This window comes from Eretmochelys imbricata, chromosome 13 (assembly GCF_965152235.1).
Source record: "Eretmochelys imbricata isolate rEreImb1 chromosome 13, rEreImb1.hap1, whole genome shotgun sequence".
In the NCBI taxonomy this organism is placed as follows: domain Eukaryota; kingdom Metazoa; phylum Chordata; order Testudines; family Cheloniidae; genus Eretmochelys; species Eretmochelys imbricata.
The window spans coordinates 31,683,531-31,703,023 of record NC_135584.1 but is presented as its reverse complement, the minus strand read 5'-3'; the positions used below and the strand labels follow the sequence as shown (position 1 = coordinate 31,703,023).

At 45.8% G+C, this 19,493-nt stretch overlaps 1 protein-coding gene across 1 annotated transcript in view; it reads right to left on the bottom strand.

Annotated features, from left to right (window-relative positions):
- MMP24 (matrix metallopeptidase 24) overlaps positions 1–19,493 on the bottom strand; it is a 158,393-nt gene that overhangs the window by 50,893 nt on the left and 88,007 nt on the right. The window contains exon 5 of the mRNA XM_077832571.1: positions 1,866–2,027. Coding sequence (XP_077688697.1) covers positions 1,866–2,027 — 162 coding nt within the window. The remainder of the gene's footprint in view (positions 1–1,865; positions 2,028–19,493) is intronic.

Sequence of the window (19,493 nt, the reverse complement as noted above, 5' to 3'; positions counted from 1 at the left end):
ACCCGGACCTTCTGCTCCTGCTCCTATCAGAGTGGTAGGATTCCGCTTCCGAGGTCTCCAAGAAGGGGGACCACGGAGGAGCAATGTTCCGCGGTGCCCGAGAGCAGTGCTGGGGACAGGGGACCGGTGTGGCTCCCTCATGTAGGTGGCCCGTGATGGGGAGAGGAGTGCCAGATATGGAGATTGGCGCACCATCCTCGCCAGCTTGCCCCTTGACAGAATTGGGGGTCAGGCAGTCGACGGCGACTTGTCCCTTCTCTGTGGGGAGGACTGCGCCGTGAGGTGCATAAGGTTCTGAGCCGCCTCAAACACCTCCGGCGTAGAGGGGAGCTGTAGCTCTCTGCCATGCTGGTCCGGAGAGCGGTGAGGACCCGGACTTGACTGGACCCCTGGGGGGCAGGAGTCTACGAGACCCTGGGAGGCGGTGGGGCCGAGGTAATGTGGCCTGGTTTGGGTCTCCCTCCTGCATGCTCCTTGGGCTTCGATGGGGGAGAGTGACCCCTTTCTGGCCTCCTCTTCTTTTGGGGCACCAGGGACTAAGACTGCCTGTGGGTGGAGCCGTGGCAGAGCTGAGACTCACAGAAGGCTGCCTGTGGGTGGAGCCATGGCGGTGCTGAGTCTCCTTGGAGTCCTTCCTCCACACTGGCTCATGCAGCATCAGTGCCAGCCCACTCCGCACGGATGAGGAGGTGTTGGGCATGGGCTCTGCCAACCCCAGGGCGGATTGAGGCCGGAGTGCAGCCTCCATGAGGAGGATCTTGAGCCTTTGCTCCTGGTATTTTAAGGTCCTAGGGAGAAACCCATCACAGATCCTGCACTTCTCCTTTTGGTAGCTCTCCCCGAGACACTTCAAACAGGAAGTGTGCGGATTGCTCCTGGGCATAGATTTGCCACAGTCCTCACAGAGTTCAAACCCCGGGGACCAAGGCATGCCTGGTGCCGGGGGGCAGCAGTGGGGGGCGGGGGGGAGAACCTTCCCCCAAAGGAAACTTATGAACTAACTACTAATACTACAACTACTAAAATACTCCCAACTAAGTAGAACTATATACACCGAAAGGTGGACACTGCCAATAAAGTGCTTGCCTAGGCCAGCCAGCCGTCACTGGCAGATAGAAGGAACTGAGAGGATGGCGGGTCAGCAGGGCCCTATATCGAGCATCACGAAGGCGCGACCCCAGGGGGTGCCCAGGCTGACCCTGTGGATACTGCAAGGGGAAAAATCTTTCGGCTACCATGCATGCAGTGCGCGCACACCTAATTGGAATTCACTGGAGCAATCACTCAAAGAACTTTAGTTCTTTAAAATGTTAAAGAAATGAGCCCAAATTCCACAAGCAGATCCAGAAACCACAAATTCTTGCAAGCTAACCCTTTCCCTACTCCCACCTGCACCCCTCATATAGCTTTTTGTCCTTGTGTCTAATCTTATGGCCAGGTTCTCTGGCCTGCTCCACTCTTTTGAACCACCTGAGTGACAAGAAGGGAGCATAACCCCAGTACGGTGGGTGTTCCCAGCAGGCATACAGCTGGTGTAGTTGGCTCCTACATTTCACTTGCCCAGCCCTTGGTGTAGGGGGAATATAGAGGTAGGAAGGAGTGGCCAGATCACAATGCTTTGGCTATCCCAGCTGGTGAGCAGCTCCTTCGTGACAGCTGTCAGCTGGTGAATATTAGAGCAGTTCCCTGGGGCTGGAGCCAGGATAAGAACCAGGGAGCTGTAACCAGCTTCCTGATGGCCCCTCACCCTCCCTGCCACAGGGGAGAATCTGGGTCATAGACTGCAAACTCTGTGGGGGAGGAACAGTAATATACCCAGCAGCACACTTGGGCCCAGTATAAATAAACATATGGATAATGCTCACCATAGATTTTCTGAATTCCTTGGAGATCATCCTGTGGGAGTTTAAAGTTGTGTGTTTCCATGTACTGGTAGAAAGGAGCCATGATAGCACTGGGGTCATTGGAATGTTCCAGGCCCAGGGCATGACCCAGCTCATGGACGGCAACCAGAAAGAGATCATTCCCTACAGAGAAAACACATGTGCCAATTAACTTCCTAGCCGTTAGGTTAATAACTCTGTAACCCATAGCTGAAACTCTAGACATTCTCAATACAAGAATCAACCTTGAATATTGTGCAGCCAGAAGCAACACCACCAGCTACTGAAAAGGGATTCTACTGCATAGCACGTACAATGTGTGGCAATATAAAAATCAATTTACAATTATGTATAGTAATTCCAGGGATATCTACACCAGTGGTTCCTAAAATTTATTGGTTCACCATATTAAAAAAGTTTGTTTGAAGTACCACATGCACATTTCTCCTTTCTGTGCACATTTATTTTAGGCCTTAAGTTTTGATGTTCTCATAGTAAATTATGTTTCAAATCTGGCTGGTGGAGGAAAGAAGAGAAGGGAGTTTGGCTGGTGAATCTGGGCAGAAGCATTAGAGGTCACAAAGTTAAGAGCAGCTCAGGAATTTTTCAACTAAATGTTTTTTTCCATTGGAAAATGCCGATTTGTCAAAACTGAAACTTTTGGCGGGAGATATACCAATTTCGATGACATGTTTGCTGGGATACGCTATCTGTTAATCCCATGGACCAGTGTTTCTTGGCCTTTCTAGCGCAAGAGTAGCCTTTGGGAGCTGTCTGTCATCCTCCCTCTTTTACATGGACTTTGGCCAGGTGCTGTGAACCACACTGAGCACCGAGCCCCCAGTGGTTCACGATAGCCTGATCAGCCAGAATGGTGACCTTCTGACCCATGTCTAAAATAGCACTGCAGGGAGCCAACAGCTGCCAGATCAAGCTAGTGATGAGACTTTTGTGCTCTCGCCAGTCCCCAGGAGGCTTCACTGCTAAAGCAGCTACAGCACATCCTGTGTCCATGCTCAAGAGGAGCTGTTTGACGATGTGCTGAAGGAGTACTCCGCCATGGAACTGGAGGCAGAAACAGATGAGACAGAAGTAGCCCTGGAGGCTGGCAAGTTTCTGGCTCCATGTTTGTTGTTATTAATATATGAACGGGGGGGATTTCCGGTTTATGACCCAATGCAATTACAAGCTTGGGTAGCAACGTGTATCTGCTTACAGTGGAATGCAAGCCAGCGTTTTGGCATCTCCCCCACAATGTGGAATTCAAAATGGATTTCAGGAAGGGCAAATAACAGCTAAACAAGCAGTTATAAAAACATTTTTACTTGATACTTGCACATAGTTACAAAAATATGCTGGGGTGTTAAAAGTAGGAGCCTTTCATTGTCTTCCCTTTTAGTGTGCCACACTGTACAAATTGGCCAGGCCACACCATAACGAGCCACCCGTAAACTGTACTCGGGCTGAAGGGGAATGGAATGCCCGGGTAACAAATTAACTGTCTGAAATACACCAGGGGTTGTGTGCAGTCCAGAAATGTGCCAGGAAGAGGGGGGATGCTATTCAGTTCTTTATTACCGAAGTATGCTTTGGAGGTGGGGGGGAGTAATTTTGGTGATGCAGTCCTTATTATGAGCCCCAGCAGTCCCTGTGGTATGTGTCTAGTCCAAGTGTGCAGTATCAAGAGTCTGTTTTGTCTGGGATAATTGCTTGTAGTCCATAGATAGATGTAGTGCAAGCAGGCTGTATTGTAGGCCGTAGCTGTACTGGGGTAACTGCAAGAATGCAGAAAACTTTCAGTAGTTTACAGGAAGACAGTAATCCACATGGAAGCTAGCGCAGCATCCTGTTGATTCCCCCATTAATTTTGATCCAATCCTGGGTGCTGATAGTTGCAAACTTCTCCCATAGTAGGAACTAGGATGGGTAGTCACATTTCAGGCAGGGCTGGGGGGTGGGGGGCATACTTTCCGGGCCTGCCTCTGTAGGTCATCACCTCACTTCACTCATGGATGTGTTGCTTCGTCATCATAAACTTGAAAACCTCTTTAGCATACATGGCTGGCTTGCCCCTGGTAGCTTAGAATACAGTATTTCTTTGCAACTCAGGAATCTCCAGAATTATGTCCTTCAAAATGTTGAATACCTGAAAGGGTTGTGAACCATAAGTAGTAAACCACGGCAAGTGTACCGTCCTCTTCTCTCCCCCACACAAGGCTGAAATGCTCTGCAATTTTTAAAGGTATCTCATTTCTAAATTCCAACTTACCATTATGCGTGAAGGCTTCTCACTCTGCCTAACTCTCAGTTGTGCCCACGGAACATCTGGGAACTGAACTGTTGTTCTCAGAATATACTGAAGCAGAATTTTACATGTTTTGGCCTTGAGATTCCAAAGGCCCTTGAGATTCCAAAGGCTGATGATATACTAAACCTTTTCTGAAATACTGAGACAATAATGTACTGTTTCATTCCTGGTTTCAGGCCCTTCCACCTCTGCAGGCCAGCCACAGTTCAGCAGGCGTTGCACTGTCACAGTGGGTCTGTCTACACTGCAATTAGACACCAGTGGCTGGCCCATGCCATCTGACTCAGGCTTGCAGGGCTTGGGCTGCAGGGCTGTTTAATTGCAGTGGAAATTTCAGGGCTTGGGCTGTGGCCCAGGCTCTAGGACACAGCAAGGTGGGAGGGACCCAGAGCTCAGGCTACAGCCTGAGCCTGAATGTCCACACTGCAATTAAACAGCCCTGCAGCCCGAGCCCTGTGAGCCCAAGTCAGATGGCATCGGCCAGCTGCGGATTTTTATTTGCAGCCTAGACATACCCCATGCAGTCAAAGAGGAAGTGTGTCTGCCACAACTGTATGGTGAACAGTCTGGACAGGGCCAATCAGCAACTTCAGTACTGAAGGGAGAAGGATTCACAGCAAGTTGAAAGGCAAAGAGAAGCTGCAGGGCACATGGAGTGATTTGCAGCTCAGTTTCTTGAGCAGGAACGTCGCTTGAGGGAGGAAGAGACAGTGCAGCAGAAAGACGTGGTGGAGAGGCTGCTTGTGCCAATGGCTCTGAGAGAGCAGGCTCCTGCTCCGCCTGCATGTCCTGTGCCAACACCACCTCCTGAGTCCCTTGCATGGTGCCATGTCCTGTAGACCAGGAACCCATTGGCAAGTTCTGTGGTTGGATGGCTTAGGCAACCAGGACTTAATCTAGTTGAACTGGGCAAATGTATCCCATGCGGGCCTCCTCCGCCCATGCAGCAGCACCAAATGCATACAAAAAGCACTAGAAGGGAAAGAAGAACAGGGGGCAGGGGACACGAAGAAGGAGGGGAGCTTCAATTTTTTTGGAATGGTTTCACTGCTTTTCACTTATGCACTTTATTTTACTATCGTTTTGGTCTTTTTGTGGCACCTGACCTGCCTGTGAGTTCTCTAATACTGTCCTTTTTTAATACAGTGATGTTAACAAATAAAGGCTTTGAATTCATTAAGAAAGTTTATCGCCATCACTGCATCACACCATATAGCATGTGCATTTCAAACAATAAAGACATGATAAGGCGCATCTGGGAGTCATATCCAAACAAAAAGTCTTGATGTATCTTTTCAGATCCATAATTAAAACCCACAGTTCATCTTCTGTCCCTTTGTTTACCTTATCTATTTTCTACAATTCCTAACTTCCAATTTATATTCATTACTATTAACGTCCCCTTTTTCCCATTTGTTATTTATTATTATCTCTGCCTTCACTTCCCCACTAAACCAGGTCAGTTTTTTAACTAATACAACCTTCTTTCTTGTTTATGGGATTGTGGCTTTTGGGGCATCTAGTATGGTGTTCTTGAACAATTCCCAATTATCATGCACATTTTTCTGATTAAATTCTTCCTCCCAGCTGATTTGGCCCATAATTGTTTTCAGCTTTTTGAAATTGGCCCTTTTAAAGCACTAATTATATATATCACTGGTATGGACTTTATTCTCTTTGCACATTATAGATGTGATCAAGTCATGAATATGTACCTGAGTTATCATTAATTTTTAGATCTGTGATAAATTCCTCTTTATCTGTCAAGATGAGGTCTAACATAGTGCAACACATTTGAGTTAGGAAATTGTCATTGATAATATTTAGAATTTCCAAGGATGCTTTAGTACTGGCAGCATGAGACCTCCAGCATCTGTCTTTCAAATTGAATCCCCCATGAGCATGAATGTTTTTTACCTACATATTATAGATAGGTGTTTAAGGAGTTGGTCATCCCATTCCCTCATGTAATTTTGTGGTCTGTATCAGACACCAACTAGTATCCCATCTTGCGCTTCATCTGTTAGGACATTAAGAGCATACATAAGAACATAAGAACGACCATACTAGGTTAGACCAAAGGTCTATCTAGCCCAGTATCCTGTCTTCTGATAGAGGACAATGCCAGGTGCCCCAGAGGGAATGAACAGAACAGGTCATCATCAAGTGATTCATCCCCTGTCACCCATTCCCAGCTTCTGGCAAACGGAGACTAGGGACACTATCCCTGCCCATCCTGATTAATAGCCATTGGTGGACCTATCCTCCATTTATTTATGTAGTTCTTGTTTGAACCCTATTATAGTCTTGACCTTCACAACATCCTCTGACAAACAGTTCCACAGGTTGATTGCATTGTGTGAAGAAATACTTCCTATTCTTTGTTTTAAACCTGCTCCCTGTTCATAGCATTTGGTGACCCCTAGTTCTTGTGTTATGAGGAGTAAATAACATTTCCTTATTTACTTTCTCCACAACAGTCATGATGTTATAGATCCTCCCTGAGTCATTTCTTTTCCCAGTTGAAAAGTCCCAATCTTATTAATCTCTCCTCAAATGGAAGCTTTTCCGTTCCGCTAATAATTGTTGTTGCCCTTTTCTGAACCTTTTCCAATTCCAATATATCTTTTTTTGAGATGGGACAACCACATCTGCATGCAGCATTCAAGATGTGTCTTTACTATGGATTTATATAGAGGCAATGTGATATTTTCTGTCTTATTATATATCACTTTCTTAATGATTCCCAACATTCTGTTAGCTTTTTTGACTGCCGCTGCACATTGAGAGGATGTTTTCAGAGAACTATCCACCATGACTCCAAGATCTCTTTCTTAAGCGGTAACAGGTAATTTAGATCCCATCATTTTAGATGTATAGTTGGGATTATGTTTTCCAACGTGCATTACTTTGCATTTATCAACATTGAATTTCATCTGCCATTTTGTTGCCCAGTTACCCAGTTTTGTGAGATCCCTTTGTAGCTCTTTGCAATTTGCTTTGGACTTAGCTATCTTGAGTAGTTTTGTATTATCTGCAAATTTTGCCACCTCACTGTTTACCCCCTTTTCCAGATCATTTATGAATATGTTGAATAGGACTGGTCCCAGTGTAGACCCCTGGGGGACACCACTATTTATCTCTCTCCATTCTGAAAACTGACCATTTATTCCTACTCTTTGTTTCCTATCTTTTAACCAGTTACCGATCCACAAGAGGACCTTCCTTCTTATCCCGTGACAGCTTACTTTACTTAAGAGCCTTTGGTGAATACATTATATTCACTGCATCCCCCCATCCACATACTTATTGACCCCCCCTCAAAAAATTCTAGTAGATTGGTGAGGCATGATTTCCCATTACAAAAACCATGTTGACTCTTCCCCAACAAATTATGTTCTTCTATGTGCCTGACAATTGTGTTCTACATTATAGTTACAACCAGCTTGCCTGGTACTGAAGTCATGCTTACTGGCCTGTAATTGCCAGGATCACCTCTGGAGCCCTTTTTAAAAATTGGAATCACATTAGCTATTCTCCAGTCATTTGGTACAGAAGCTGATTTAAAAGATAGGTTACAAACAACAGTTAGTAGTTCTGCAATTTCAGATTTGAGTTCCTTCAGAACTCTTTGGTGAATCCCATCTGGCCCTGGTGACTTATTACTGTTTAATTTATCAATTTGTTCTAAAACCTCCTCTAATGACACCTCAGTCTGGGACAGTTCCTCAGATTTGTCATGTAAAAAGAATGGCTCAGGTTTGGGAATCTCCCGCACATCCTCAGCTGTGAATACCAACGCAAAGAATTCATTTAGTTTCTCTGCAATGGCCTTATTGTCCTTAAGTGCTTCTTTAGCATCTCGATCGTCCAGTGGCCCCATTGGCTGTTTAGCAGGCTTCCTGCTTCTGATGTACTTAAAAATGTTTTTTTGCTGTTACTTTTTGAATCTTTGGCTAGCTGTTCTTCAAATCCTTTTTTGACCTTCCTAACTATATTTTTTACACTTCACTTGCAGGAGTTTATACTCCTTTTTATTTTCCTCACTAGGATTTAACTTCCACTTTTTAAAGGATGCCTTTTTGCCTCCCACTGCTTCTTTTACTTTGTTGTTTAGCCACGGTGGCATTTTTCTGGTTCTCTTACTAAGTTTTTTAATTTGGAGTATACATTTCAGTTGAGTCTCTACTATGGTGTCTTTAAAAAGTTTCCATGAAGCTTGCAGAGATTTCACTTTTTGCACTGTACCTTTTAATTTCTGTTTAACAAACTTCCTCATTTTTGTGTAGTCCCCCTTTCTGAAATTAAATCCTACAGTGTTGGGCTGCTGTGGTGTTTTCTCTGCCACAGGGATGTTAAATTTAATTATATTATGGTAACTATTACCAAGCGCTCCAGCTATATTCACCTCTTGGACCAGATCCTGTGCTCCACTTAGGACTAAATCAAGAATTGCCTCTCCTCTTGTGGGTTCCAGGACTAGCAGTCATTTAAGGTGTCAAGAAAGTTTATCTCTGCATCCTGTCCTGAGGTGACATGTACCCAGTCAATATAGGGATGGTTGAAATCCCCCATTATTACTGAGTTTTTATTTTTATAGCCTTTCTAATCTCCCTGAGCATTTCACAGTCACTATCACCATCCTGGTCAGGCAGTCAGTAGTATATCCCGACTGCAATATTCTTATTATTCGAGCATGGAATTACTATTCATAGAGATTCTATGGTATAGTTTGGTTCATTTAAGATTTTTACTTCATTTGACTCTATTCTTTCTTCCTCATATAGCCACTCCTCTACCAGCACAACCTGTTCTGTCCTTCCGATATATTTTGTACCCTGGTATTAGTGTGTCCCATTGATTATCCTCATTCCACCAAGTTTCTGTGATGCCTATTATATCAATATCCTCATTTAATACAAGGCACCCAAGTTCACCCATCTTATTATTTAGACTTCTAGCATTGGTATATAAGCGCTTAAAAAGCTGTCACTTTTTAGCTGTCTGCCAATTGAATGGGACTCTTTTTCATTTGACTGTTTCTCACCAGATCCTACCCGTATTTTATCATCTTCCATCCTCTTCTCCTTACCAGGACATAGAGAATCTCCATGAATAGATCCTCCCCTAAGAGATGTCTCTATCCGAACCACGTGCTCCTCTTCACCTGTCGGCTTTCCCCCAGCCGTTAGTTTAAAAACTGCTCTAGACCTTTTTAATTTTAAGTACCAGCAATCTGGTTCCATTTGGTTTAGGTGGAGCCCATCCTTCCTGTATTGGCTCCCGCTTTCCCCTAGTTCCTAATAAATAGAAACCCCTCCTCCCTACACCATCATCTCATCCAAGCATTGAGCCCTGCAGTTCTGCCTGTCTAACTGGCCCTGTGTGTTGAACTGGAAGCATTTCAGAGAATGCTACCATGGAGGTCCTGGACTTCAATCTCTTACCTAGCAGCCTAAATTTGGCCTCCGGAACCTCTCTCCTATTCTTCCCTATGGCTTGTCAGTGACTTGGAAATAGGAAATTCTATTTTTGACATACACTGCTACGCCTTACCCCGCTTAATCCTTCCTAAATTAGGTTATAACCATTTATTTTAACATTTAACTCATATGAGTTATCCCATCAGTAATATCAACTAGATAAAATTTATGCTCATAAATGAGCAATTCCAATTCCTCTTCCTTGTTACCCAGGCTCCTAGCATTGTTGTATAGGAAATTCAAGAATTTTGTCTTTTCTTGCCTTTTGGATTCTAGAATCATAGAATCATAGAATATCAGGGTTGGAAGGGACCCCTGAAGGTCATCTAGTCCAACCCCCTGCTCGAAGCAGGACCAATTCCCAGTTAAATCATCCCAGCCAGGGCTTTGTCAAGCCTGACCTTAAAAACTTCCAAGGAAGGAGATTCCACCACCTCCCCAGGCAACGCATTCCAGTGTTTCACCACCCTCTTAGTGAAAAAGTTTTTCCTAATATCCAATCTAAACCTCCCCCACTGCAACTTGAGACCATTACTCCTCGTTCTGTCATCTGCTACCATTGAGAACAGTCTAGAGCCATCCTCTTTGGAACCCCCTTTCAGGTAGTTGAAAGCAGCTATCAAATCCCCCCTCATTCTTCTCTTCTGCAGGCTAAACAATCCCAGCTCCCTCAGCCTCTCCTCATAAGTCAAGTCCAAAGCTTCTGTGTTTTTCTGTCATAGTTCAGGCACCATCAAAGCAAACATCAACCCAGCCGTGCCTATCCAACTCACGTGGAAGAACTGATTGTTGGATAGTGTCAAACATGTTGTGTCCCTCTAGCACATACTGTCAGTGGAAAGTGAAACAGGTAGTCCTCTTGCATCGCTCCTTCCCACTCAGATTGGACAACAGATAAAAGCTGTGCACAGGAAGACATATCTGTAGTGTCCTCCTATTGTACTGAGAAGTACTGGCTTTCCTGAACTCTTCTGCACAGCTGTTTCTGAACATCTGCCACATCACAAACTTGTTGTCTGACTGCATCTTTGGAGAGGGGAATGGCTGTCATGTTTATTGCTAGCAGCAAGTCCCAACATAACACTGATGACATCTGAGGCACAGGACACAATGAGTATTCTCTCAGTTCTCTGAGTCTTGGCAGCTTTCGCAATTTACCGTGACACTAACTCTGATGTTTACAGCACTGACATCAACAAAATAGTCTTCTGATTCTGTAAGCCTGTACATTTTCCCTTGAAGAATTCAGTGGTTATTTTTATAAAGTTGGTCTTCAAATGAATCAGCGTGCCCCCCCTTTAAAGGCCATGTGAACACCTCAGAATCCCTTGACCACTACTGTGAAAACCCCTTTACAGTATTACGGTAACTGAGGGTCATGCTAGGATATTGTAATAGAGCTTCTGGGGTACTGCCCCCTTGTGGCCCTTCTGTGCACAACTCACTCAGCTGTGGATCTCCACTGGTATGTCTCTGTCCCAATAAGGTACAGGAGAGTGGTGCTTTGGTCCACCAGCCAAAGAAACGTCCAGTCTGGCATTAGTGGATTTAAACACCCTTTTGGGGGTGTTTAAGATTTTAAGGTAATGAGGAACAAAATCAGGGTCATTCCACAAACCTTTGGTGGAGCCCCACCCTTCTATTCAGGGCTGGTCTCCCAATCTGTTCGTCAGCCAATTCCCTTCCCAGGATCTACTCATCCCTTCCAGGAGAGTTGATCCAGCCAGCACGTGTGCTCCATCCCCGGGCTGCAACCAGGCTTCAATCCCATCAAGAGAAGCAGATTTTTGTCCTTCCTGTTCAGTGCTGAACTAGGCTAGACTCTCTTCTTTTATCTCCCTTTCTATGCCTGATACTGGCTTGAGGTGTAGCAGGGCGGGCCAACTGGATCTTCGGACTTTCCCCAATCCCTTCATAGCCAGTGGAGAACCTGACTGCCTCCTAAACTCCCTCATTGCTGGTGCGGGGCATCTCTGCCCCATCACAGATGTGTCTTGTTTTGAGTCTCCCAAAGAGGAAAATCAGGCTTCAAGTGGCAGATGATAGAAGAGTTATGAAAAGGTCACAAAAGGAGAATGAATGTGACCCTCCTCTGCTGCCTGGTGCCATAGAACACTTTGGGGAGCATGCACTGGAATCCAGTTAATGTGTGTGTGTGTGTAAGTGTGTAAGCTGGAGAGCAAAAGGTAATTGCAAGTCCTAGGAAGTCAGGGTGACAAAAGAAAATGCGGGGTGCCTAGCTGCAGCAAAACAGTAAATTCCATGGCAATAATCTTGAATTCTGTGGTGTAATGTAAATGTTAAATTCCAGCTGGCAGAGTCCACAGATTTTGACTGCGATGGATGCTGCCATTCACACCTCTCAAAAGTTCTCTGAGGATTCAGGCAAGCATTACTGCATCAGTTTGTGTTCATTTCACATTTTCAATTTATCTCCACAAGTATAAGCTTTAGAAACATAATTTTATTTGAGGAAAAGGAAAGAATGGGCTGGGGCAGGGGGTTGGGGTGCGGGAGAGGGCTCAGGGTGCAGGTTCATGGCGGTGCTTACCGCAGCTCCCAGGAAGTGGCCCCCAGGTCCCTGCAGCCCCTACTTGCAAGGGTGGCCAGGGAGGCTCTGCGCGCTGCCCATGTGCCCACAGGTGCTGCCCCGCAGCTCCCATTGGTTGCAGTTCCCAGCTAATGGGAGCTGTGAAGCTGACCCTCAGGGCAGGGGCAGCTTGCGGAGCCGCCCATGTGTCTAGGGGCTGCAGGGACTTGGTGGCCACTTCTGGGAGCCATGCGGAACTAGGGCAGACAGGGAGCCTACCTTAGCTCTGGGCCCCCACTGCACCGTTGACCAGACTTTTAATGTCCCAGTCGGCAGTGGCAACCGGAGCCTCCAGGTCAAAAACCGAACACCTGGCAACCCTAAGTTAAGCACAGGTTACCACCCAAAACAAAGGGATAAGTGAGACAGCTCAGGAATGTATTGTCTAAATACTAAAGTGGATTTACTCCTGCTGGGAGAGGCTATATCTGTGCTCTGCGAACAAGGCCAGGATCTTTAAATACAGTAGCCTATAACCATATTCAGGTACTTGTCTAAGCCCTGGTCTACACTATGGGGTTAGGTCAAATGTAGCCGCATTAGGTCGATTTTAAACTGAATGCGTCTATACAACCAACCCTGTTCCGTCGACCTAAAGGGCTCTTAAAATCGACTTCTGTACTCCTCCCTGGCAAGGGGAATAGCGCTAAAATTGACCTTGCTAGGTCGAATTTGGGGTAGTGCAGATGCAATTAGATGGTATTGGCCTCGGGAGCTATCCCAGAGTGCTCCAATGTGACTGCTCTGGTCAGCACTTTGAACTCCGATGCACTAGCCAGGTACACAGGAAAAATCCTAGGAAATTTTGAGTTTCATTTCCTGTTTAGTCAGCGTGGCGAGCTCAGCAGCACAGGTTGACCATGCAGTTCCCCCCAGAATCGCAAACGAGCTCCAGCATGGACCAAACGGGAGACACTGGATCTGATTGCTGTACAGGGAGAAGAATCTGTGCAGGCCGAACTCTGATCAAAAAGAAGAAATGCTAATATATATGCCAAAATTGAACAGGGCATTGTGGAGAAAGGCTACAACAGGGACACACAGCAGTGCCACGTGAAAGTTAAGGAGCTCACGCAAGCCTACCAAAAGACAAAGCAGGCAAATGATCGGTCCAGGTCAGAGCCCCATGCATGCCGCTTCTATGATCAGCTAAATGACATTCTGGTGGGGGGACCCTACCACTACCCCACCACTGTCCATGGACACCTGCAAGGGGGGAGTCTCACTCAACAGGGAGGAGGATTTTGTGGATGAGGAAGAGCGGGAGGAGGAGGAGAATGTGCAGCCCTATTACAATTGAATCCGTTCTCCCCGACAGCCAGGGTCTTTTCATCACTCTGGAGCTAATACCCTCCCAAGGTGGGATTCCCCGACCCTGAAGGCGGAGAAGGCACCTCTGGTGAATGCACATTTGTAACTACAGTACAGGGTTTAAAAGCAATAGTGTTTAATGTTTGATTTGCCCTGAAGAATTGGGATGCATTCGCGGCCAGTACAGCGACTGGAAAAGTCTGTTAGCATGTCTGGGGATGGAGCAGGAATCCTCCAGGTCATCTCCATGAAGCTCTCCTGGAGGTACTCTGAAAGCTTTTGCAGATGGTTTCTGGGAAGGGCTGCCTTATTTCGTCCTCCACAGTAGGACACTTTACCACGCCAAGCCAGTAGCAAGTAGTCTGGAATCACTGCAGCACAAAGCATGGCAGTGAATGGTCCTGGGTTTTGGTCGCATTCAAGCAACATTCAGTCTTTATCTTTCTGTGTTAGCCTCTGGAGAGTGATATCAGTCATGGTCACCTGGTTGAAATAGGGGAATAAGGGAACAGTAAAAGGACCCCGCTCATGCTGGTTGTTTGCACTTGGCTAAAAGGGATCATCCCGGAGAATAGCCACGCGGTGGGGTAGGGGGAGGTGTGTGCTGCACATCCACCCAAAAATGACAGCCCCTCCTTTTAAATGTGAAACCTTGCTTGCTATGGGAAAGGATGGCGCTCCAGTTTGAAACCATTCCCACATGTTATAAAGGCAGAAGACGCCAACCCCGCGTACCAAAAGGCTTACCATGGCTGCCTGGAAACCGAGTTCTGTTGCCCAGCTGTGTGTGATATGTCACCATACTGGCAGGTGTGCAATAAAAAAGGCAAAATGTGACCTTGTACCTAAAGCACATGTGCTGTCTGCTGTGAATTACTTGATTTACTGTGAAAAAGTCTCCCTTTTGTTCTCAGAAATGTATCATCTTAAGTTTTACTCTCCCTTTTTATCTCCCCCCAGATGCAAATGTTTCTATGCTCCCCCATCATCTCCGTCCCTGAGGTTATCGCAGATTAGAAGGCGAAAAAAATGCACTCACGATGACACGTTTTCCGAGCTCATGCAGGCCTCCCACACTGATAGGGCACAGCTTAATGCATGGAGGCATTCAGTGGCAGAGGCCAGGAAAGCATTAAGTGAGTGCGAACAGCAAAGGCAGGAGGTGATGCTGAGGCTACTGCGAGAGCAAACGGACATGATGAAGCGTCTGCTGGAGCTGCAGGAAAGCCAACAGGAGCACAGACCCCTGCTGCATTCATTGTAAAATTGCCTGCACTCTTCCCCAAGTTTCATATCCTCCTCACCCAGACGCCCAAGAATGCGGGGGAGGAGGCTCCAGGCACCCAGCCACTCCACTCCAGAGGATGGCCCAAGCAACTGAAGGCTGTCATTCAAACAGTTTTGATTTGTAGTGTGGCTACAATAAGCAATGTGGCCTTGTTCTTCCCGCCTCCCACACCCCAACCCATCCGGGCTACCTTGTCAGTTATCTCACTTTTTTAAAAATTAATATAGAAAGAATGCATGGTTTCAAAACAATAGTTACTTTATTTCCTTTGCCAGCTGTGATCGAAGGGGGGAGGGTAGTTGGCTAACAGGGAATTAAAATCAACAAAGGGGGCGGGTTTGCAGCAAGGAGAAACATACACAGCTGTCACACTGTAGCCTGGCCAGTCATGAAACTGGTTTTCAAAGCCTCTCTGATGCGCAGCGCACCTAGCTGTGCTCTTCTAATTGCCCTGGTGTCTGGCTGCTCAAAATCGGCTGCCAGGCGATTTGCCTCAACCTCCCACCCTGCCATAAACGTCTCCCCCTTACTCTCACAGATATTACAGAGCACACAGCAAGCAGCAATAACAACGGGAATGTTGGTTGTGCTGAGGTCTAACCTAGTCAGCAAACAGCGCCAGCAAGCTTTTGAACGTCCAAAGGCACATTCTACCACCATTCTGCACTTGCTCAGCCTATAGTTGAACTGCTCCTTACTACTGTCCAGGGTGCCTGTGTATGGCTTCATGAGCCATGGCATTAAAGGGTAGGCTGGGTCCCCAAGGATAACTATTGGCATTTCAACATTCCCAACGGTAATTTTCTGGTCTGGGAAGTAAGTCCCTTCTTGCAACTGCTCAAACAGCCCTGAGTTCCTAAAGATGCGAGTGTCATGCACCTTTCCCAGCCATCCCACATTAATGTCGGTGAAACGTCCCTTGTGATCCATCGGTGCTTGCAGCACCATTGAGCAGTACCCCTTGCGGTTTACATACTGATTGGCAAGGTGGTCCGGTGCCAACACAGGGATATGCGTTCCGTCTATCGCCCCACTACAGTTAGGGAACCCCATTGCAGCAAAGCCATCCACTATGACCTGCACATTTCCCAGAGTCACTACCGTTGATAACAGAACGTCAGTGATTGCATTAGCTACTTGGATCACAGCAGTCCCCATAGTAGACTTGCCCACTCCAAATTGATTCCCGACTGACTGGTAGCAGTCAGGCGTTGCAAGCTTCCACAGGGCTATCGCCACTCGCTTCTCAATTGTCAGGGCAGCTCTCATCTTGGTATTCCTGTGCTTCAGGGTGGGGGAAAGCAACACACAAAGTTCAAGAAAAGTGGCCTTACACATGTGAAAGTTTCGCAGCCACTGTGTATCATCCCATACCTGCAACACTATGCTGTCCCACCAGTCTGTGCTTGTTTGCCAGGCCCAGAATCAGTGTTCCACTGTATCAGCCAGCCCCACTGCCACTATGATGTCCCAATTGCCACAGCCCATGCTTTCAGGAATGTCTGTGTCCATGTCCTCATCACAATCGTCCTCGTGCTGGCGTCTCTTAGCCCGGTTCTGCACATACTCCAGGATAATGTGCGAGGTGTTTACATGCTCACAACAGCAGTGCTGAGCTGAGCGGGCTCCATGCTTGCTGTGCTATGGTGTCTGCACAGGTAACCCAGGAAAAAAGGCGTGAAACGATTGTCTGCCGATGCTTTCATGGAGGGAGGGAGGAAGGGAGGGGCAACTGACGACGTACCCAAAACCACCCTCGACAATGTTTTTACCCCATCAGGCATTGGGTGCTTAACCCAGAATTCCAATGGGCAGCGAAGACTGCAGAAACTGTGGGATAGCTACCCACAGTGCACCACTCCGTAAGTCAATGCTAGCCATGGTATTGAGGTCACACTCCGCCGACTTAATGTGCTTAGTGGGGACATACATAATCAACTGTATAAAATCGACTTCTAAAAATAGACTTCTATAAAATCGACCTAATTTTGTAGTGTAAACATACCCTAAGTGGCTTGATTATACAAAGTGCTGGACAGACAAAGGTCTGACATAAGCCAACGGCTGGAAGTTGAAGCTAGACAAGTTCAGCCTGGAAATAAGGTGTAAATGTTTAACAGTGAGAGTAATTCACCACTGTAACAATTTACCAAGGGTTGTGGTGGATTCTCCATTACTGGAAATTTTGATATCAAGATTGAATGTTTTTCTAAAAGATATGTGCTTCGAGTTATTTTTGGGACACTCTCTGGCCTGTGTTATACTGGAGGTCAGACTAGATGATCACAGTGGTCCATTCTGGCCTAGGAATGTATGAATCTATGAGTTAGCTTGGTATTGTTTTGGCTAAGGGAGAGATAGAGTGTGAGAGAGACAGAGTGTGAAGCAGGACAGAGGCAGAGAGAGACACACACACACACACACACAGGCACAGACACAGCCTGGAACCAGCCCTGGGAGAAGCCTACAAAGGTTCTGAGTCAGGGGTGCTGTCTGATAGAAGCTTGGACCTGTGAGCAAGAACATGGTCCCCTGCTGTTGATTCCTTCTGTGTTCAGGGAAATAGAACTTTTTACATCCTTTGTAAACAAACAAGATGTCGTCAAAGAAATACCTATCTCATCAATTTCTTTTCCTAGTGGAAACAACCTGCAGGGCCTGAACTTTGACTAGCTGCTTGGATGAAAAGGGGTAATAGTTTTTCTGCAGGGAGAAAGTGTCTGAGAGACTGTCAGTGAGAAAAGCTGCCTCAACCTTCTCTTTGGTAAACTAAATAGCTTCAGGCTGGGACTTTCCAAGGAGCATGAGGGAGTCTCTAGCTGCAAGGCAGGTTTTCCAGACCTCAGGTCATTCTTGTGACTCTTCTTTTAACTGTCTCCAACTTTTCAACATCCTTTTAAAAGTGTGTATAAAAAACCTGGACACAGTATCCTGTAATGGTCATTCCACTAGTGGTCTCTGTCTTTCAAATCTTATTAAGTCAAACCTTATTGAATTAAGTGTCAATTTTTTAGGAGTTCATTGTATTAGAAATGCAAATGTGTATGTATTAAGAGAACATAAGAACATAAAAGTGGCCATACTGGGTCAGACCAAAGGTCCATCTAGCCCAATATTCTGTCTTCTGATAGTGGCCAATGCCAGTTGCCACAGAGGGAATGAACAGAACAGGTCATCATCAAGTGATCCATCTCCTGTCGCCCATTCCCAGCTTCTGGCAAACAGAGGCTAGGGACACCACCCCTTCCCATCCTGGCTAATAGGCATTGATGGACCTATCCTCCATGAACTTATCTTGTATGTAATATCTCTAGGGAGAAGAATTGGCTAATGTAAATTCTGGGAAATGTTATGAGCTTCGAAGTACAAAGAGGGTAGGAAAGCGAACAAGAAGAGGAAAGATAGTGCCAATACCAATGACAGTAACAGTCAGGTAGGCAATACTGTCAGTAGATAACTGTACCTAATCAGGCAAGGAATCTAAGAGAAGACAAGCAGAAACAACTACGAAGTCTGTACATCAATGCAAGGAGCATGGGTAATAAAATAGAGGGACTAGAACTACTGGTGCAGGAAGTGAAACCAGACATTATAGGGATAACAGAAACATGGTGGACTAGTAGTCATGACTGGAGTACAGGTATTGAAGGGTATGTGCTCTTCAGGAAAGACAGAAATAAAGGTAAAGCAGTGAAGTTGCATTGTATATTAATGACCAGGTAGACTGTGAAGAAATTAGAAGTGATTGAATGGATAAAACAGAATCCATTCAGGTCAAAATCACTTTGGGGAAGAAAGGTAACAAATGCTCCACTGGGACAGTGTTTGGGGTCTACTACAGACCCCAGGATACAATTTGGATACGGACAGAGACCTTTTGAATATTTTTAATGAAATAAATATTCCAGGGAATTATGTGATTGTGGGATACTTTAATTTCCCAAATACAGACTGGAGGACTAATAATCACAGGGCCTGGATAGTCCTGGATGTGATAGCCGACAGATTTCTTCACCAATCATTGAACCAACAAGTGGGGACATAGGCGCCGACTCTATGGGTGCTCCGGGGCTCAGGCACCCACGGAAAAAAAATAGCGGGTGCTCAGTACCCAGGAGCCAGAGTTTCAGTGTGGAATGTGATGAGTTCTGTGCTGCTAACAACTTCTGCCCATGGGGCAGAGAGTTTACTTATAAACAGAGGCACGTTAATTAAGATAACAAAAGTCTTTGTCATTAAATTAAATTAAGGATTGTTAGATGATCCTGAAAGCATTCCCAGGCACTCCAGTTAAAAGATAGGAAACAAAGGTAGGAATAAATGGTCCATTTTCAGAATGGAGAGAAGTAAATAGTGGTGTCTCCCAGGGGCTTGTACTGGGGCCAGGGCTGTTCAACATATTCATAAATGATCTGCAAAAAGGGGTAAACAGTGAGATGGCAAAGTTTGCAGATGATACAAAATTACTCAAGATAGTTAAGTGCAAAACAGATTGCAAAGGGTTACAAAGGGATCGCACAAAACTGGGTGACGGCAACAAAGTGGCAAATGAAATTCAATGTTAAATACAAAGTAATGCACATGCCAAAATATAATCCCAACAATACATGCAAAATGATGGTGCCTAAAT